Source organism: Salmo salar, chromosome 09 (assembly GCF_965601325.2).
Source record: "Salmo salar chromosome 09, fSalSal1, whole genome shotgun sequence".
Classification (NCBI taxonomy): Eukaryota; Metazoa; Chordata; class Actinopteri; order Salmoniformes; family Salmonidae; genus Salmo; species Salmo salar.
The window spans coordinates 140,219,848-140,241,975 of record NC_138299.1 but is presented as its reverse complement, the minus strand read 5'-3'; the positions used below and the strand labels follow the sequence as shown (position 1 = coordinate 140,241,975).

General features: G+C 43.7%; 1 protein-coding gene across 1 annotated transcript in view; it reads left to right on the top strand.

Moving 5' to 3' along the window:
* Window positions 1-11,399: 11,399 nt before the first annotated feature.
* Window positions 11,400-22,128, top strand: part of LOC106612967 (kin of IRRE-like protein 3) — a 224,465-nt gene continuing 213,736 nt past the window's right edge. Inside the window, exon 1 of the mRNA XM_082956364.1 lies at window positions 11,400-11,925. Coding sequence (XP_082812490.1) covers window positions 11,817-11,925 — 109 coding nt within the window. The 5' untranslated portion in view covers window positions 11,400-11,816. The remainder of the gene's footprint in view (window positions 11,926-22,128) is intronic.

Here is a 22,128-nt window from a genome sequence, read left to right as displayed (position 1 = left end):
CCTTTGATGATCTTCATCAGAATGCACTCCCAGGAATCCCAGTTCCACAATAAATCCTTGTTTTGTTCGATAAAGTCCATCCTTTATGTCCAAATACCTCCTTTTTGTTCGCGCCTTCAGTTCACAAATCCAAATTCACGGTGCACAGGTCAAACGAAAACTCAAAAAATTCCATTACAGTTCGTAGAAACATGTCAAACGATGTATAGAATCAATCTTTAGGATGTTTTTATCATAAATCTGCAATAAAGTTTCAACCGGAGAAATCCTTTGTCTTCAGAAATGCAATGGAACTGAGCTACCTCTCACATTACATTTACATTTACATTTTAGTCATTTAGCAGACGCTCTTATCCAGAGCGACTTACAGTAGTGAATGCATACATTTCATACATTTTTTTTTTTCTGTGCTGGCCCCCCGTGGGAATCAAACCCACAACCCTGGTGTTGCAAACACCATGCTCTACCAACTGAGCTACAGGGAAGTGCGCATGGCTGAGGCTCATGCCCTGCTGGCAGTCCTCTCACTCAATGAGCTTTTATTCTCCCCCACTTCACAGTAGAAGCCTCAAACAAGGTTATAAAGACTGTTGACATCTAGCGGAAGCCTTGGGAAGTGCAAAATGACCCCACAGACACTGTAGTTTGGATAGGCAATCACTTTGGATTTATTATCAGGTTTTTGCCTGCCATATGAGTTCTGTTATACTCACAGACATAATTCAAACAGTTTCAGAAACTTCAGAGTGTTTTCTATCCAGATCTACTAATAACTAAGATAATGCATATCTTAGTTTCTGGGAGTGAGTAGCAGGCAGTTTACTCTGGGCACGTCAGTCATCCAAGCTACTCAATACTGCCACCATCCATAAGAAGTCAGTTAAGAAGAAATTCTTATTTACAATGACGGCATACTAGTAAATCCCCCCCCCAGCCAAACCCTCCACTAACCTGGATGACGCTGGACCAATTGTGCACCGCCCTATGGGATTCCCAGATGTGATACAGCCCGGGATCAAACCCAGGTCTGTAGTGACGCCTCTAGCACTGTGATGCAGTGCCTTAGACCTCTGTGCCACTTGGGAGACCTGAATCATTGGGTAGTCATTGCAAATATCTTAGTCCAGACCGTATTGTGTATGTAAGAATAAAGAATGAATGACCAGTACAGACAATTTTATTTTCATAGCTGATCCCTGTTCTCTCTGCTACCGCACAGCAAGCGGTACCAGAGCGCCAAGTCTAGGTCCAAGAGGCTTCTACGCAGCTTCTACCCCCAAGCCGTAAGACTCCTGAACATCTAATCAAATGGCTACCCAGACTATTTGCACTGCCCCCCCCCCCCCCCCCCCCTTTAGGCTGCTGCTACTCTCTGTTATTATCTATGCATAGTCACTTTAATAACTCTACATACATGTACATATCACCTCAATTACCTTGACTAACCGGTAAATGGCACAGTGACTCTGTACCAGTACCCCCTGTATAGAGTCTCGCTATTGTTATTCAAATCAAATGTATTTATATAGCCCTTCTTCCATCAGCTGATATCTCAAAGTGCTGTACAGAAACCCAGCCTAAAACCCCAAACAGCAATCAATGCAGGTGTAGAAGCACGGTGGCTAGGAAAAACTCCCTAGAAAGGCCAAAACCTAGGAAGAAACCTTGAGAGGAACCAGGCTATGAGGGGTGGCCAGTCCTCTTCTGGCTGTGCCGGGTGAAGATTATAACAGAACATGGCCAAGATGTTCATAAATGGCAAGCATGGTCAAATAATAATAATAATCACAGTAGTTGTTGAGGGTGCAACAGGTCAGCACCTCAGGAGTAAATGTCAGTTGGCTTTTCATAGCCGATCATTGAGAGTATCTCTACCGCTCATGCTGTCTCTGGAGAGTTGAAAACAACTGGTCTGGGACAGGTAACACGTCCGGTGAACATGTCAGGGTTTCATAGCCACAGGCAGAACAGTTGAAACTGGAGCAGCATCACGGCCAGGTGGACTAGGGACAGCAAGGAGTCATCATGCCAGGTAGTCCTGAGGCATGGTCCTAGGGCTCAGGTCCCCCGAGAGAGAGAAAGTGAATTAGAGAGAGCATACTTAAATTCACACAGGACACTGGAGAAATACTCCAGATATAACAGACTGACCCTAGCCCCCGACACATAAACTAATGCAGCATAAATACTGGAGGCTGAGACCGGAAGGGTCAGGAGACACTGTGGCCCCATCCGATGATACCCCCGGCCAGGGCCAAACAGGCAGAATATAACCCCACCCACTTTGCCAAAGCACAGCCCCCACACCACTAGAGGGATATCTTCAACCACCGACTTACCATCCTGAGACAAGGCCGAGTATAGCCCACATAGATCTCCGCCACGGCACAACCCAAGGGGGGGTGCCAACCCAGACAGGAAGACCATGTCAGTGACTCAACCCACTCAAGTGACGCACCACTCCTAGGGACGGCATGGAAGAACACCAGTACCCCTGTAATAGGGTTAGAGGCAGAGAATCCCAGTGGAGAGAGGGGAACCGGCTAGGCAGAGACAGCAAGGGCGGTTCGTTGCTCCAGTGCCTTTCCGTTCACCTTCACACTCCTGGGCCAGACTACACTCAATCATAGGACCTACTGAAGAGATGAGTCTTCAATAAAGACTTAAAGGTTGAGACCGAGTCTGCGTCTCTCACATGGGTAGGCAGAGCATTCCATAAAAATGGAGCTCTACAGGAGAAAGCCCTGCCTCCAGCTGTTTGCTTAGAAATTCTAGGGACAATTAGGAGGCCTGCGTCTTGTGACCGTAGCGTACGTGTAGGTATGTTGCCTACATCCGTAATGGGTCAGCGGTCAAACAACCTCCACTCATCACTGTCAAACGCTCCCTGAAACACTTCAGCAAGCAGGCCTTTCTAATCGACCTGGCCCGGGTATCCTGGAAGGATATTGAACTTCAGTAGAGGATGCCTGTTTTTTTTTTTTAAATGCCTTCCTCACCATGCCCCATTCAAGAAATGTTGAATCAGGAACAGATATAGCCCTTGGTTTTCTCCAGACCTGACTGCCCTTAACCAACACAAAAACATCCTGTGGCATTCTGCATTAGCATCGAACAGCCTTCCCTGTAGCTCAGTTGGTAGAGCATGAGCTCTGAGCTCTGAGCTCTGCCCAGGGTTGTGGGTTCGATTCCCACGGGGGGCCAGCACAGAAAAAAAATGTATGAAATGTATGCATTCACTACTGTAAGTCGCTCTGGATAAGAGCGTCTGCTAAATGACTAAAATGTTTAAAAAAAAATGTAATGATATGCAATTTTCAGGGAAGTTAGAAACCAATATACACAGGCAGTTAGAAAAGCAAAGGCTAGATTTTTCAAGCAGAAATTTACTTCCTGCAACACAAACTCAAAAACGTTATGGGACACTGTAAAGTCCTTGGAGAATAAGAGCACCTCCTCCCAGCTGCCCACTGCACTGAGGATAGGAAACTCTGTCACCACCGATAAATCCACTATAATTGAGAATTTTAATAAGCATTTTTCTATGGCTGGCCATGCTTTCCACTTCTCTACCCCTACCCCGGTCAACAGCACTGCACTCCCCACAGCAACTTGCCCAAGCATTCCCCATTTCTCCTTCTCCCAAATCCAGTCAGCTGATGTTCTGAAAGAGCTGCAAAATCTGGAGCCCTACATATCAGACAATCTGGACCCTTTCTTTCTAAAATTATCTGCTGAAATTGTTGCAACCCCTATTACTAGCCTGTTCAAACTCTCTTTCGTGTCGTCTGAGATTCCCAAAGATTGTAAAGCAGCTGCGGTCATCCCCCTCTTCAAAGGGGGGGACACTCTTGACCCAAACTGCTACAGACCTATATCTATCCTACCCTGCCTTTCTAAAGTCTTCTAAAGCCAAGTCAACAAACAGATTATCGACCATTTCGAATCCCACCGCACTTTCTCCGCTATGCAATCTGGTTTCAGAGCTGGTCATTGGTGCACCTCAGCCACGCTCAAGGTCCTAAACGATATCTTAACCTCCATCGATAAGAAACAATACTGTGCAGCCGTATTCATTGACCTGGCCAAGGCTTTCGACTCTGTCAATCACCACATCCTTATCGGCAGACTCAATAGCCTTGGTTTCTCAAATGACTGCCTCGCCTGGTTCACCAACTACTTCGCAGACAGAGTTCAATGTGTCAAATCGGAGGGCCTGTTGTTTGGACCTCTGGCAGTCTCTATGGGGGTACCACAGGGTTCAATTCTCAGGCCGAATCTTTTATCTGTATATATCAACGATGTCGCTATTGCTGCGTGTGACTCCCTGATCCACCTCTATGCAGACGACACCATTCTGTATACATCTGGCCCTTCTTTGGACACTGTGCTAACTAACCTCCAAACGAGCTTCAATGCCATACAACACTCCTTCCGTGGCCTCCAACTGCTCTTAAACGCTAGTAAAACCAAATGCATGCTTTTCAACCGTTCGCTGCCCGCACCCGCCCGCCCGACAAGCATCACTACTCTGGATGGTTCTGACTTAGAATATGTGGACATCTACAAATACCGAAGTGTCTGGCTAGACTGTAAACTCTCCTTCCAGACTCATATCAAACATCTCCAATCCAAAATCAAATCTAGAATCGGCTTTCTATTTCGCAACAAAGCCTCCTTCACTCATGCCGCCAAACTTACCCAAGTAAAACTGACTATCCTACCGATCCTTGACTTCGGCGATGTCACCTACAAAATAGCTTCCAGTACTCTACTCAGCAAACTGGATGCAGTCTATCACAGTGCCATCCATTTTGTTACCAAAGCCCCTTATACCACCCACCACTGTGACCTGCATGCTCTAGTCGGCTGGCCCTCACTACATATTCGTCGCCATACCCACTGGCTCCAGGTCATCTATAAGTCTATGCTAGGTAAAGCCCAGCCTTACCTCAGCTCACTGGTCATGATAACAACACCAACCCGTACCACGCGCTCCAGCAGGTATATCTCACTGGTCATCCCCAAAGCCAGCACTGCCTTTGGCCGCCTTTCCTTCCAGTTCTCTGCTGCCAGTGACAAAAACTATTTAACCAGGTAGGCCAGTTGAGAACAAGTTCTCATTTACAACTGAGACCTGGCCAAGATAAAGCAAAGCAGTGAGACAAAAACAACAACACAGAGTTACACATGGGATAAACAAACGTACAGTCAATAACACAATAGAACATCTGTATACAGTGTGTGCAAATGTCACACCGGTCTGCGCAGACTCCGGTCTTGGGCGACACCAATGTTTTTATTAGGTTTTATTTACTGCAGTGTCTATTAATTGTCCAAATGCAAAGCCACTTTCCCACTCTATATTGCTATAGAATTTTCAGAAATGCTTTAGTACACGTAATTCCAAACATTATAAGAATTTATGAAAATGTGAAAATGACCATATCTAAGTGCTCGCTTGTCAGAAAATGTTTTTAAAAGTGTTATATTCTTCCTGGGTGTGTATATAAACAAATTGTTTTAATATGATTTCATGTTGCTAAAATGCTGTCAATTCCACTTCAATGCTTTCCTTGTTTATAAATAAATGCACTTAACCAGTCTCTTACCTTAGTCTGGATAAAATTACCATTATTAGGATAGGTCCTAAGAGGCTCTATTGTTGTACAGTATGGTTTTGTTATTTAACACCGATCCCGAAAAAGTTAATTATCATAATTTATTTCTTAAATATATATTCAGCCATAATGAATGGTGAAGTTTGCAATTTTTTCAGGTGTTAGATCCTTCGAGGTGTAGGTCTATTCCGTGTGGCTGTTTGTCTCTTCAATTCTAGCTTTGAGGTTTAAAAATCCCTACAACTGCCCACATGTGCAGCCAGCACCTTCAAATAAATTCAGATTGGTATCACTACCCCTCCATATGTTTTTAAGTGCATTCCTCCATATCTCAGGAGTAACGTGTGTCAGAGGGTGAGGGTTGGGTTTAGGGCTGCTTCAGAGATGTGGGTATGGAGCGTATTGGCTGCTTCACTTTGCATTTTCAATTGGGACCAGTGGCAAAATACTTCCAAACGGAATATTAATTTATGCTAATAATGGTTGAATCAGCGTATTTTACAGTGTTTTACTTTGATGCCATGCGGCACAAACATCAGCATTTTCCCCTCTAAATATATGTGGAACCCCCTCTATCCACCCACACATGTGTAAAAACAGTTACCATATTCACTAAATAGGAATGTTTTCCATATGGATTGATGTCTTTTGTTCCTACTTTTAACTCAAAATAGATCAATCTGGTTTTCTAACACAAACTGAAAGATTGAAGTATCTAGTGGGTTTCAATGAATTCACTCATGTTCATGTAGATCAACTATACAATATATCAGTGATATTGTATTACAGTATATAATTTGGAATGTAATTCAGGCCAATTACTACTTTCATGCTCGAACTCATTTGTTCAACCACGCATTTTTATAATGACACATTTTCGTTCTAAGCAGAGGAATGTATGAGACCGATGACACATTTTCATTCTAAGAGGAGAATTGCATGAGACCTATTTGAAAAGACATTAGTGGTTGTCACTGGAGTGCATCCATACATTACAGTAAGGCTAATAAAAACATCTGCATGAATGGTTCAGAGAGCTACTTTCATTTGCAGTATCAACATAGTGTTAACAGAAATTAGCAGTATTCTCTTGCTGCCATGTAGAGAGAACGTTCTTCCCGCAGCCTGAGGGCACATCCACTGTTCAACCCATTGCTGTTGTTTACAGCTCAGTTTGTCAGGAGAGGGCAGTCATACATTCATAATACATACATAATACATTCAATGAAGATGTCGATAGTTAGTCTTTGAAATGGAAATGTTTTTCTTCGAATTTTCCTCTCAAGCAAGGAGTCAAGCTTGAATTTTGCAAAAAACGCTCTGACCCGTGATGAGTCCCTCAAGGTGCAGACTGTTGCTGACCACTTTATTGTTGACTTAACATCAGACAAGGCGAGGTAAACAAATCCATACAGTCTTTGCATAGCATGTAAACCACATCTCCTTCAATGCAATGCAGATGAAATTCAAATGTGATGGGGTCGTGTGGCACAGCCAGGCCTGTGGCTGTGTGATCTTGTCTGGAGCGGAGGCAGTGAAGCTCTTGGCTAAGCCTTGGTTGTGTCTCAGGGAGTTTGAGTATGCTATTGATGCCTTGAAGTTGGGCCTGACTGCCTCAGAAGAGCCACCAGCAAAGTAATTGTAAGAAGTGCCTTGAAGTGTGACTACTTTGCCATTGACACAGTGGTAATTCTATGATTAAAATACTTTAATGCTTAACACAAATTATAACTCATTCAGCCACAATAGGCTTCCTATTTGTCGCAGGCTAAAACTTAATTCTAGAATATGCCCCAACATCCCTGAAGATTACGCAATATTTGTATTTTAAAAAGTGTGCCGGGAGAAAACACAGTCTCGTCTGTCTTCTGTTTCCCGACCTGTTGCCCTCCTATTTCATTTCATCAATTTAGAGCCTCTGCTGCTGCACTGTACAGGGTTGATTAGAATGAGAATCAAACACATCTGGGTTGGAGACGTCTCCCCTCCCGGGAATCTGACTGACAAAGATTGAGCGGATGTCCTTCCTTGAAGACAAGAGGCTGATATACTCATTTCGAACACAAATTGCTAGAAACACACTGAGGTGACACACACACACACCCACATCGACAAACACCGACAGGCACACGCGTGCGTAGAAGCATTAGGAGCTTTTCAGCGGCAAGTAAGGGATATGCAGGCCCGAGATGAATAAACAGACCTGTCACTATCCATCTAGCTCAAACTGAGGACCTGTCCATCATCTTTATGTCACTGAGTGTAGGAATGTCTTCTCTTCTCACAGTTCATCTGGTATTGGGAGGAGGGGAGGGAGACAAAATGAGTTTATAGTTACTACTGAGCTTAAGAGGTGTATGGTACATCTTCAAAACACATCTTGTGTTTTGGGAGGTTTTCATGGTTAGCATGCTGTGACTGAATTGATTTATAGACTTGAATTCATATTTGTTAATGTATATTTCAGGGAAGCTGGGTTTTACAGCTTCAGTCAGAGACTTTCATTTTTCTTTTCCATGCCAATTTGGCATTATATCTTCCCTGGTAGACCATCTGACATTCAGTGCTTCACAGTTACTCATCTGCTCTGAATACGAGTTTTGGATTGATGCTCAATTTGTTCCAGGTAATTTTTAAGCCTTCAAGTTATAAAGGTCACGTAGCAGCTCTACTTAATTAATGACATTAGTTTGGAGCTGCTGCCATGCCTCTGGGCCGTACTGTGAGTGGGGTGGAGATGTATGTGTTGTGCAGCAGCTTGAGATGAAGGGATGAGAAAGTATGCAGAACTAAGATTTATTGCCATTTCTCCAAGTGAGAAAACCAGTCTTCCTGCTGCCAGCATAATGTTGTTGGTCCTGAAACCTGGCTAACATGGAAATCAATTTCTAATCCTAGTGTTAAGGCTTTTGGGTTTTGCTGCAAAAAATGTGTGTATTTTTTTTTCTCACAACATTCACACAGGTTCTCATTTATTGGGGGGATTCTTCCCAGACATGAAAATAGTTCTAAAGCTGGGTTTTTGGACCATATTATGACATACAAAAACAAAGCAAACTGTTGACAGGTTGAACATGTTGCATATGCTCATGCTAGAATGGATATTAGGAAATACAAGTACAGCCAGTCCTATGATTCTAGACCACCCATTTTCAGCTTGTTATTTCATTACTAGATTCAAGTTGTGGAAAATGTGGTGTAAATTCTTAATGTCACACATATACCTTTGTCAAAGCATGACAGTCTTCTTGGGTATGACCCTACAAGCTTGGCACACCGGTATTTGGGGAGTTTCTCCCATTCTTCTCTGCAGATCCTCTAAAGCTCTGTCAGGTGGGTTGGGAAGCGTCGCTGCACAGCTATTTTCAAGATTCTCCAGAGATGTTCGATTGGGTTCAAGTCCGGGCTCTGGCTGGGCCACTCAAGCACATTTAGAAACTTGCCACTCCTTCATTGTCTTGGCTGTGTGCTTAGGTTCGTTGTCCTATTGGACAAAGACCCTTTGCGCCAGTCTCAGGTCCTGAGCAGGTTTTCATCAAGGATGTCTCTCTACTTTGCTCCGTTCATCTTTCCCTCGATCCTGACTAGTCTCCCAGTCCCTGCCGGTGAAAAACATCCCCACAGCAGGATGCTGCCACCCGCATGCTTCACCGTAGAGATGGTGCCAGGTTTCCTCCAGAAGTGACGCTTGTCATTCAGGCCAAAGAGTTCAATCTTGGTTTCATCAGACCAGAGAATATTGTTTCTCATGATCTGAGAGTCCTTTAGGTGCCTTTTGGAAAACTCTAAGCTGGCCGTCATGTGCTTTTTACTGAGGAGTGGCTTCCATCTGGCCACTCTATCATAAAGGCCTAATTGGTGGAGTGCTGCAGAGATCGTTGTCCTTGTAGAATGTTCTCCCATCTCCACAGAGGAACTCTGAAGCTCTGTCAGAGTGACCATCGGGTTCTTTGTCACCTGCCTCACCAAGGCCCTTCTCACCCCATTGCTCAGTTTGGCCAGCCGGCCAGCTCTAGGAAGAGTCTTGGTTGTTCCAAACTTCTTCCATTTAAGAATGATGGAGGACACTGTGTTCTTGGGGACCTTCAATGCTGAAGACATATGTTGGTACCCTTCCACAGATCTGTGCCTCGACACAATCCTGTCTCGGAGCTCTACGGACAATTCTTCGACCTCATGGCTTGGTTTTTGCTCTGACATTCACTGCAACTGTGGGACCTTATATAGACAGGTGTGTGCCTTTCCAAATCATATTTAATCAATTGAATTTACCACAGGTGGACTCCAATCAAGTTGTAGAAACATCTCAAGAACGATCAATGGAAACAGGATGCACCTGAGCTCAATTTTGAGTCTCATAGCAAAGCGTCTGAATACTTATGTAAATATGTTTTTTTCATTTTTTTTCAGTACATTTGCAAACATTTCTTACAACCTGTTTTCGCTATCTCATTATGGGGTATTGTGTGTAGATTGAAGAGGATTTTTTTCCCAGCCATTTTAGAATAACATAACAAAATGTGCAAAAAGTCAAGGGGTCTGAATACTTTCTAAATAACTTCTTTGGTCATAGACAAGTCATTTCAGGATATTGGACATTATGCACTGCACTGAATGAAGTGTATTTAATGTTAATATGAAAGCCAATCTACAACAATATGTTGTAGATACTATATTTCCTGAACTAAATTTGTGGCACTTCTACAGTACTGTGTCCTTCTACTAACAGCCCCGGAAGTGTATCAAGTAAACAAACCAGCGAAAACTACAAAACCGCTGCTGTTAAATTTTGATTCCTGTTTTACGTTTCTTGGAGTTTTTCATTTTGAAATCTGCCCAAATAAAAGCATTGCCACCCAAGGCTCAAAACTACAACAAAGCTTACAAATAAACTCTCTCACAGAAGGTGGAAATTCCATATTGTTTATGCCTTTTCAGGCTTTGAGCATGTTGTGTGCTCAGTCTCTGTGAACTAATATCTTTCTCCAGAATTGTAAAAAAAAAAAAAAGTTTCTTTGGCCATTTAATTTCCAGTCCAAAATAATATCCCAGGATCACACATATAGAAACACACAAACTGGCACATACACATACATATCCTCATTCACACATGCACTTCCGTATACATTCATTTGTAAGAGGCCAGTTAAAAACAATGTTAATTTCGCTGAATCATTTATACAAATACAAAGAAGGTTTCATTGACCTAATAGCTATAAGTAGCCCTGTAGCGCTTGATTTCGAGAAATATGAGAATGGGTGTAGGAAACTGGTTGAGCCAGGCAAGTTAAAAGCTGAAGAAAGAATGCTCCTTAAAATATTTACAAGGTGAAACAGACTTGTTAGCAAGCACTGCATTAGAAGGATTTATAGCCTTTACATTAGAGGTCAATCAATGAAGGACTGCAAATCTAACTCACTCCTGATAGAATTTGCAGGCTAATGAATATTATAGGACATTGGTCTTGGATTCTAATGTATGTGATTACTTTATCCTCACTGCTCTATATGGCAAACACACACTGATATTCAAACCCAGTTCTGACACTGTGGAATACTAGTCCCATGTTAGGCAGGAAGCCAGGGAGGACAGCTGCACTATTGTTTGTGGACGCCTGTGTTGTCCGTAGTGCAGCCAAACCTGGTCCTATTTTAATTCTCCCGTATAGAGATCCTAGTTCTCAGAGATTAGAGCGAGCTGATTCTCCCAACCAGACCCGCTCCAGCACAGGCTCCGACACAGGCACTGAAACAGACAGGCAGGCAGAGAGAAAGAGACAGAGGAGAAGGAGAGAGGGAGCTGGAAGGAGGAGCCTTACCAGGAGCTTCTACTGGTAGAGTGAGTGGGCGAGAGAGAGAAAGAGAGAGAGAAAGAGGGGAGGGGTGCGAGTAGAGACACTGATGCTCAGAGATTGAGAATGGAACATCAGTGAGACCGAGCCAGCATAAGCGTGAGAGAATGCGAGAAAGCTCACGCTGAGAGTCTACACATCAACAGGAGAGAGAAGCAAAGCTGACCATTGGCAACTCTGAAGAGTGACATAGAGAGAAGGAGAGAGAGAAGAACAAGAGGAAAAGAAGAGGAGGAAGACAGGACAGAAGAGTTAAAGCTATATCCCTGACAGCAGGGACATCATTGAGGGACTGTAGCACCCATCCAGAACTGCACAGAAGAGCACTGTTGTGTGTGTGTGTATGCCAACTTTAATTTCACACACTCGCCCACTGTGTTTCAGAGATTCACCCTCTCCCTCTCCAGCCATGATCCCCTGGGTCGTTGTGTTCCTGTGGATCTCCGGACATGGTAAGTCCACTGGCTCTTTTCCTTTTATCCACTGCATCTGTCTAGTACCCTTCTGTTATTATCTGTGTTAGTTCGTGACTGCATGTGAATAGGGAGCATTTTCTTTGAAGTAGTCTCTGCTGTGAGCTGTCAGAGCTGATGCAGTCAGATTTTTCTTATTTTGCCTCAATGATCTGTCACTGTGCTATATGGGGAGGAAACTGGTGGATAATAATGGAATACTTGTGTTTAGAGCTGTTAACAGCTGTAGCCGGTGGTGTCCTGTCTCAGGAGTTCATCACCGCTTGTGCCCTGTCAGTCTGGTTAGACAGTCCTTTTCAGACTGAATGTAGTCACCAGACACGCTCCTCAGCAGGAGTGCTCACATCCCAACTCGATGAAGCGTTTGCTCCCCACGACTCACATTGTCACAGTTTCAAAACAATCTCTTTGCCGGAGCAATTTCTTTCCCCTGACAATCTCTTTGCCAGAAACGTGCCGGGGGGTTGGTCAAGACCACAGAGGAAGATAAGTAGTGCTTAGAATAGAGCACTCTGAACAACACTATCCCCTTGGACCAAGTCTGCAGGTGATTTCAATCTTAGACAGTGGGTTAGAAATAAAGATGTGTGGATGGGTTGTTTCCCCTTCTTACCAGCAGGTGGTTGTCTTTGGAAAACAATGTAACTATCGCTGTCAGTAACATGTGAGAAGTCTGGGATCGTCACTATGTGGGGTCTGAGTGAGATGTGACTGGACTGAGACCAGACAGAGAGTAGAGGGAGTGTGTTTACTCCTCGTGGTCACGCAGAGTAGGGAGAGTGTTTGTGCAGTGTGTTAGCTCCTCCGTGGCCATGGTAACTGACCCACAATGGGAGCAGGAGCTAATCCCAGAGTGTGTCAGGGTCAGCGGAGCTGTCACAGCTTCTTTTCAAAGTTTGACCCCTCGCTCTGGGTTGCCATCTAAGCAGGGTTCTGTCCCTCAGCTCTCCTTGTGTGTGTGTGTGTGTGTGTGTGTGTGTGTGTGTGTGTGTGTGTGTGTGTGTGTGTGTGTGTGTGTGTGTGTGTGTGTGTGTGTGTGCGCGCACAGAGAGAGGCATAACCTTATGTTCAAAATCAACAGGGGAAAATGGAAATCAATTCTTTCTAATTTGTGTCAGATTGAACTGAATCTTACAGTTTTGAGATTGGAACATTTTCAGCAGAGGGAACTGCCGTTATGAGCTCTTCATTTATTTTCCAGAATTTTATCCCCCTTGTTCTCTAGATCACATAGAGAGAAATCAAGTTAATCATAAAAATAATAGAAAAAGTCAAGCTTGTTTTCACTTTGAAACACATCCTATGGTGCCCTTTTCAATGTCTATTCCAGGCACTAAAAATGATGTATGCGTATGTTTAAGCGGAAAAAAATGTACGACCGGACGAACTTACACAACCGACTAATTTGACGTTGACTCTGGTACTAAAGCTGTTAATATTGCTCTCGGCACTACTGGTTCAGGAGTTGTACATACGTCTGAGGAGGTTGTCGGTTGTATGCGTTTTGATGGTTGTGTTACTGTAGATGTTGACAAAAGCATACTGTTTTTCTATGAAGTAGTTAGAAAGTACAGAGTAGCTATATCGAGACTATATTCCACAGTTTATTTTTCATGAAGAGAAGTTTTTTCCAACATCAGTGTACTCTGGAAATAGGTTTAATTGGACACAGTTAGACTCTAACATTAGGTATCTGCCTTATGTGCAAAATTACTATCCTCAAGCTTTTCCCCTTTATTAAACTAAGAAGCTGATAATTGCCAAACTAAACTCAGCAAAAAAAGAAACGTCCTCTCACTGTCAACTGCATATATTTTCAGCAAACTTAACATATGTAAATATTCAACAACTGAGACATAAAGTGAACAAGTTTCAGAGACATGTGACTAACAGAAATGGAATAATGTGTCCCTGAACAAAGGGGAGTTTTTGCCAGTCCTATCTGATCCAGCGACGGTGGGTTTGTGCCCATAGGCGACGTTGTTGTTTGGTGAGGACCTGCCTTACAACAGGACTACAAGCCCTCAGTCCAGCCTCTCTCAGAATATTGCGGACAGCCTGAGCACTGATTGAGGGTTTGTGCGTTCCTGGTATAACTCGGGCAGTTGTTGTTGCCATCCTGTACCTGTCCCGCAGGTGTGATGTTCGGATGTACCGATCCAGTGCAGGTGGTGTTACACCTGGTGTGCCACTTCAAGGGCGATCAGCTGTCTGTCCTGTCTCCCTGTAGCGCTGTCTTAGGCGTCTCACAGTACGGACATTGCAATTTATTGATTGACCCTGGGCATCTTTCTTTTGGTGTTATTCAGAGTCAGTAGAAAAGCCTCTTTAGTGACTTAAGTTTTCATACCTGTGACCTTAATTGCCTACCGTCTGTAAGCTGTTAGTGTCTTAACGACTGTTCCACAGGTGCTTGTTCATTAATTGTTTATGGTTCATTGAATGGAAAACAGCATGGGAAACAGTGTTTAAACCCTTTACAATGAAGATCTGTGAAGTTATTTGTATTTTTAAGAATTTTCTTTGAAGGACAGGGTCCTGAAAAAGGGACCTTTCTTTTTTTGCTGAGTTTACCTGATGATGATAGCCTACCTGTTGAAATAGCATATACACCAACTGAACATTCTAATCTCATCGCTGCATAGATCTCGATACATCTGCTCTGTGTGCCCAGTTATTTTACCAGCATCATCATTTTCCCCTTCATTATAAGTGATAATTTCAGTTTTGGGAAAAACAACTAAAAACCAACCAGCACATATCTCAGGTAATGCAGAACGGTGTGAGATTGCTCTGCAATTCAGCTGAGTTTGTTATTACCATAATATGAAATAATATAAGCCCTGGTAGGTAAACAGAGATAACAACCCGTCTGCTTGCCTTTTACCAGCTATTTTACAAGCAACTTTACCCTTATAGCTAATTCTAGTTTTACAAATTATTACTCTGTTTATGTCGCCAGCTACTTTCAGCCGATATCTTTTATGAAAAAGGGATGGAGGGAATTGTGAGGCTGAGACTCACATTTCTAGAGAGAGACATTCTCTAGTGAGACTCAGAGAGAGAAAGAGAGAGAGAGAGAGAAAGAGGGAGAGATTGGTCCTGAGTTGTGCTGATCTCAATCCTGCCAGTACTGTATGGAGGGTTATGTAGGGCACCTTCCCTTCCCTCGCACCCTGGCACTCACCTGATCCACTACTGACTGATGACACGGTGTGAGCCAGGAGGATCCTGAAAGAATGTCCCCAAGAAGGCAGTCACCGCAGGGGCCTTCCCTGTGGCTCAGTTGGTAGAGCATGGTGTTTGCAATGCCAGCATGATGTGTGCAATGCCAGGGTTGTGGGTTCGATTCCCACGGGGGGGGCCAGTACAAAAGAAAAAATGCATGAAATGAAATGTATGCATTCACTACTGTAAGTCGCTCTGGATAAGAGCGTCTGCTAAATTACTAAAATGTAAAACCTGTCCTGAGACCTTGTCTGTCTTTCTCTCTCTTTCCCTCTATCCATGGCTCTCATAAGGGGTACAATGTGATTGAACACCATCTCTGCTGTCAGGGAAATGGTGCTGGAATTTCTGAGTACAGAAAGTCCCTGTGGAGGGAGCCAGTTTAAGAATAGAGTCTTGTACTGGATGTGCCTGTCCCTGTGGCAGACTGGAACTGAAAAACCACACAGAGGTATATGGAGTGACTCTCTCTCAAACTAAACCCAGATCCCTGGCCTCCTTATTAAATCCATAAGCAAACTGTCCAGTAGTTGCTTGGATGGTACTTATAGGCAACACGTCTAATCATTCTACTGGCCTCGGGTTTGCACACTGGGGGCAGTGCAGCACATCAATGGACTCCATTCCTTTCTCTTTCTCTCTCCTTCTCCCTCTCCATCTTTTGGCTTCCTTCCTCCTTCCCAGCTCACAAGCACACTCCTAGACCTCCTAGTGCTAAGTCACCACCCTGCCATGACACTAAGCTGTTTCTTAACCCTGGAAAGAAAGTCTTAGCACCCCACAAGCCTCGATTTAATTTACTGCTGTCTATTAACTGTCTGCCTATTCTGAACCTAAACCCGCTTTTCACGGAACACAAGCTTTGATACCAAATTCCTAATAGCTTCATAATTAAATGTCAACACAATGTCATGTTTGGTTTTTGGGATTTTGGAGTAAATCTCTTTGCTTCTTTGAAAGAGGAAAAACCCTCAATCACATTTCAAAATACCAATCATCCCCAAATAACATAGGTCAATGTTTTCTCCATTTTATTGCATCATTCTGCATTATAAATAGTTATTTGTAAGCAATTCATGTGTTAAACCCCTTGTAAATGTATGGATTATGACACATAATAATCCAATTGTAATTAATAGATTTTGCCATTTCAACCACAAGCGAAAACAAATTAATGTAGATATTTTTTCCATATACTGTCAAACGCCCTCCTTTAGTCATCATACAGACTTTCTCACATAGCTTCTGCTGTGGTCTATCTTCCTGTTTCTGTTGTCAACATGGTGGCTAAGGAGATAGAAGACACATTATGTGCCCTTCCTCTATCTTAACTCTTCACCCCTCAATGATGACACATGCTGTAAGGACGTAACCCTAGCCGGGCCACATCTCCACGGGAGATTGATATTGATGTCCTCCACTGGGATGTGACGTTGTGAGCCAACCTTTGTTTCCTTGTTTGTGCTTTGTGTACCATCAAGGCTAGCGATATAAGTCACCACAGACGCCCATGACCCCTGCTGATTTTTCTGTCATAATAGATTAAGCCTAATCCAATCCAGGCTGACGATTCCCAATGGATATTTCTGGTAGTAAACATATTAATAAATAATCAGGAGCTGTGTCTAGAAAGCTTTGGCTCTCAGTCCCAGTGGTAAGCAATGGATAGGCCTTCAAAAGGGGTCATTTTACAGAAAGTTATTTCCAAGAATATTAGATAAGGTTACAGGTTTATGTTGAGTGAATAGACATTGTTTAGTAGGTTTTTGCCTTCAGAGTAGCTGGCATTGTTTTTGTTTTTCACTTACATTGATACTTGATAATAGGTTATGGCTTTTGTTACAATTCGATTAGAGTAATTAGATCATTGAGTTACTGTGTAATTAAAGCTATTGCATTTTAATCAGCTGTTGTCTTTGTAATTCATTGATATGCATCATGTATCTTGATGCTTGCATCATGGGCCTTTAGCAGATGCCAAACAAGCATAAGTAAGAGATCATTTCAGAGACATGCAATGTTCTCTATTCTCTTCATATTTTATCTGTCTGCTTAATCCGATTAAATGGATGGAATCTCTTCAAGTCGGATTCCGGTCAGGGAGGAAAGGAAAATCATTAGTTTGGAAACTATTCTTGCAAACCAGGCAATGATTCGCTTCCTCTTAAGCAGTCAACAAAAATAAAACTATGTTTACTGGAGTTCATTAGAATTCTCCAATGGCATCACTGTTCCAAAGTATACTCCAAAGACCCCCTCCCTACCATTCGGTATTACATACTCCAATATCCCTCCAACCCCCAGCCACGCCTTCTCTCCCTCGCTGAGACTTTTCTCTTGGATCTCATTCCTAGGGGATGAATTTATCCAGATTGGAGCACTCTCGGCAAAAGGGCATTATCCCGGATTACATGTCTGCTGGGCGAAATGTTAAGTAATTCAACCAGATGCTGTTGTGATCACGAGGTCACCTGTGGAGTGAGGGTTATCACCCACCTGCACTCCTCAGTCCCACCCTTTCCCTATTCCCCCTCTTTCCTTGAAGACGTGGGGCAGCACCATACGTGGCCTGTCTGTCTCTCATAAGGAGTGTCAGGATATGGGGAGATAGCAGAAGGGGGAAGACAGGCACATTGGGAGGCAGCTGCCTTCTCTGAGCACAGTCAGGAATTTTTGACAGATTAAAGAGGGGATTAATGGTTTCTAAATTGCAGCCTAATGCACAGGAAACAACAGGCAATGTTATTCTGTCTCAGTGGGAGCTGAGCGCAGTGGCTTGGCAAGGGAGATCAACAGAGCCGGGGTAAGGCGGGTCGTATACCGCGCTTCTGTTCCGGCAGCGTCAGCATGGCACAGCTGGTCAAAACCCTGTGCCTACCTCCTTGTTCTTGTGCAGGGGGTAACTGGGCAGAGAAAAGGGTGGGAAGGGGGTAGTAGAGTGGAAGCAATGCTATGACTTTGAGTGTAGCTTGCTCATCAGTTGTTAACTCAATTTCCTCCTCTTTAGTAAAGATAATTTTTTCAATGATATAGTTTAGGGTGTGTTGTATCGAAAATGTATGCAGATATGATCAGCGTGAGGCTATACACTGCATGTTTGGATTCAGAGCATTGTTTCTCTTGATTTATAAATGGCACGTAATAGTGCCATTAGTGCCAAAATAGAGGAGCAAATTATGTTAGCAGTTCAATCGACTTTGGAGAGTTTAATAATGATGATTCTAATGTGTTATGGTTGTCTATTATGTTCTTGAGAACTCCTGACTTTGCCTCAAAATAACAATCCACATGTGTTTTCCCATCTCGGGCTCTTTTTGCTGCCCATTGCTCTTGCAGAGTGGAAAAAAAGTTGCTCCCGGCATTGATATTGTTATAAGTGCAGATCTGGAGTTATTACCTTGGGTAAATCGCATGCCATCCTCTTCGCTGCCTACTGCTGCCGATATAATGTTGTGTATCCTGGAAGCGGCTAAAGCATTTGTGCGTAAACCACCTAGTAAATGCATTGACAGGATTGTTACAGGCCGTGTTGGATGGAAGATGCATTTGGTGTTTCGGCACAGGAGGCACTTGAGGAATTGGGTTTCTGATCTGATAACAGCTTCAAAGTGTTTTGCAGGAAGTTTCTGGGACAGACCAATATTACACCTGGATGAACTCGGCTGTCTCTACCTCCCTCACTCCCTCCTTCCATTTCTCTCTCTCTGTTCTCCCTCTCTCATGTCAATGTTTCTTACCAGAGATGGAAATGGCTTTTAAATTGGCCGATGCCAGCTAGCTGTGTGTGCTTGTTCCATGCATATCAAAATTAATGTGTGTGTATGTGTGTCAGAGTTGCGGGAGTAGTGCTGTGCAATGCCAATTATGTCTGCAAGCCTTGTGCGGCAATATATACTGAACAAAAATATAAACACAACATGTAAAGTGCTGGTCCCATGTTTTATGAGCTGAAATAAGAGATCTCAGACATTTTCCATATACACAGCTTACTTCTCTCATATTTGTGCACACATTTGTTTACATCCCTGTTAGTGAGCATGTCTCCTATGCCAAGACAATCCATCCACCTGACAGTTGTGGCATATCAGGAAGCTGATTAAACAGCATGATCATTTCACAGGTGCACCTTGTGCTGGGGACAATAATAGGCCACTCTAAAATGTGCAGTTTTGTCACACAACACAATGCCACAGATGTGTCAAGTTTTGAGGGCGCTTGCAATTGGCATGCTGACTGCTGGAATGTCCACCAGAGCTGTTAGTGTAACCGATGTGAAATGGCTAGCTAGTTAGCAGGGTGCACGCTAATAGCGTTTCAATCGGTGATGTCACTCGCTCTGATACCTTGAAGTAGTTGTTCCCCTTGCTCTGCAAGGGCCGTGGCTTTGTAGAGTGATGGGTAACGATGCTTTGAGGGTGGCTGTCGTCCATGTGTGCAGAGGGTCTCTGGTTCGAGCCCAGGTAGGGGTGAGGAGAGGGACGGAAGCTATACTGTTACATTGATGCTGTTGACCCGGATCACTGGTTGCTGTGGAAAAGGAGGAGGTCAAAAATGGGGTGAGTGTAACCGATGTGAAATGGCTAGCTAGTTAGTAGGGTGCGCGCTAATAGCATTTCAATCGGTGACATCACTTGCTCTGAGACCTTGAAGCAGTTGTTCCCCTTACGGAGCGATGGGTAACGATGATTTGTGGGAGGTAGCTGTTGATGTGTTCAGAGGGTCCCTAGTTCGAGCCCAGGTAGGGGCGAGGAGAGGGACGGAAGCTAATCTGTTACATTGGCATACAGTTTAATTTCTCAACCAGAAGCCACCTCCAACGTCATTTTAGACAATTTGACAGTAAGTCCAACAGGCCTCACAACCACAGACCACGTGTAACCACGCCAGCCCAGAACCTCCACTTCCCGCTTCTTCACCTGCAACATCGAGAGCATCCTGACTGGTTGCATCACTGCCTGGTACGGCAATTGCTCGGCCTCCGACCGCAAGGCACTACAGAGGGTAGTGCATACGGCCCAGTACATCACTGGGGCTAAGCTGCCTACCATTCAGGACCTATACACCAGGCGGTGTCAGAGGAAGGCCCTAAGTATTGTCAAAGTCCCCAGCCACCCCAGTCATAGACTGTTCTCAAGCGGGACCGGTGTGCCAAGTCTAGGACAAAAAGGCTTCTCAACTGTTTTTACCCCCAAGCCATAAGACTCCTTAACAGGTAACCAATACCTACCTGGACTATTTGCATTGTGTGCCCCCCCAACCCCTCTTTTTTTACGCTGCTGCTACTCTCTGTTTATCATATATGCATAGTCACTTTAACTATACATTCATGTACATACTACCTCAATTGGGCTGACCAACCAGTGCTCCCGCACATTGGCTAACCGGGCTATCTGCATTGTGTCCCGCCACCCACAACCCACCACCCACCACCCGCCAACCCCTCTTTTACACTACTGCTACTCTCTGTTCATCATATATGCATAGTCACTTTAACCATATCTACATGTTTTTTATTTTTTTATTTTTTTATTTCACCTTTATTTAACCAGGTAGGCTAGTTGAGAACAAGTTCTCATTTGCAATTGCGACCTGGCCAAGATAAAGCATAGCAGTTAGACACATACAACACAGAGTTACACATGGAATGAACAAAACATAAAGTCAATAATACAGTAGAAAAAAAAGTCTATATACAGTGAGTGCGAATTAGGTAAAATAAGGGAATTAAGGCAATAAATAGGCCATGGTGGCAAAGTAATTACAATATGGCAATGAAACACTGGAATGGTAGATGTGCAAAAGATGGATGTGCAAGTAGAGATACTGGGATGCAAAAGGAGCAGAATAAATAAATAAATACAGTATGGGGATGAGGTAGATAGATGGGCTGTATACAGATGGGCTATGAACAGGTGGAGTGATCTGTGAGCTGCTCTGACAGCTGGTGCTTAAAGCTAGTGAGGGAGATGGGAATCTCCAGCTTCAGAGATTTTTGCAGTTCGTTCCAGTCATTGGCAGCAGAGAACTGGAAGGAAAGACGACCAAAGGAGGAATTGGCTTTGGGGGTGACCAGTGAGATATACCTGCTGGAGCGCGTGCTACGAGTGGGTGCTGCTATGGTGACCAGCGAGCTGAGATAAGGCAGGGCTTTACCTAAAAGAGACTTGTAGATAACCTGTAGCCAGTGGGTTTGGCGACGAGTATGAAGTGAGGGCCAGCCAACGAGAGCATATAGGTCGCACTGGTGGGTAGTGTATGGGGCTTTGGTGACAAAACGGATGGCACTGTGATAGACTGCATCCAGTTTGTTGAGTAGAGTGTTGGAGGCTATTTTATAGATGACATCGCCAAAGTTGAGGATCGGTAGGATGGTCAGTTTTACGAGGGTATGTTTGGCAGCATGAGAGAAGGATGCTTTGTTTGCGAAATAGGAAGCTGATTCTAGATTTCATTTTGGATTGGAGATGCTTAATATCAGTCTGGAAGGAGAGTTTACAGTCTAGCCAGACACCCAGGTATTTGTAGTTATCCACATATGCTAAGTCTGAGCCGTCCAGAGTAGTGATGCTGGATGGGCGGGCAGGTGCGGGCAATGATCGGTTGAATAGCATGCATTTAGTTTTATTTGTGTTTAAGAGCAGTTGGAGGCCACGGAAGGGGAGTTGTATGGCATTGAAGCTCGTCTGGAGGTTAGTTAACCTCTATGGGCTAGGTGGGACGCTAGCGTGCCACCCGTGGTGCACTCCATCAACAGCAGGTGCATTTCAAGAGCGGCAAATTTGAATCCAAATAAATGTCAAAATTCAAATTTTTCAAAAATACAACTATTTTACACCATTTGAAAGATAAACATCTCCTTAATCTAACCACGTTTTACGATTTCAAAAAGGTTTTACGGCGAAAGCATAAATTTAGAGTATGTTAGGACAGTACATTTACAAGAGTTGTGTGTAA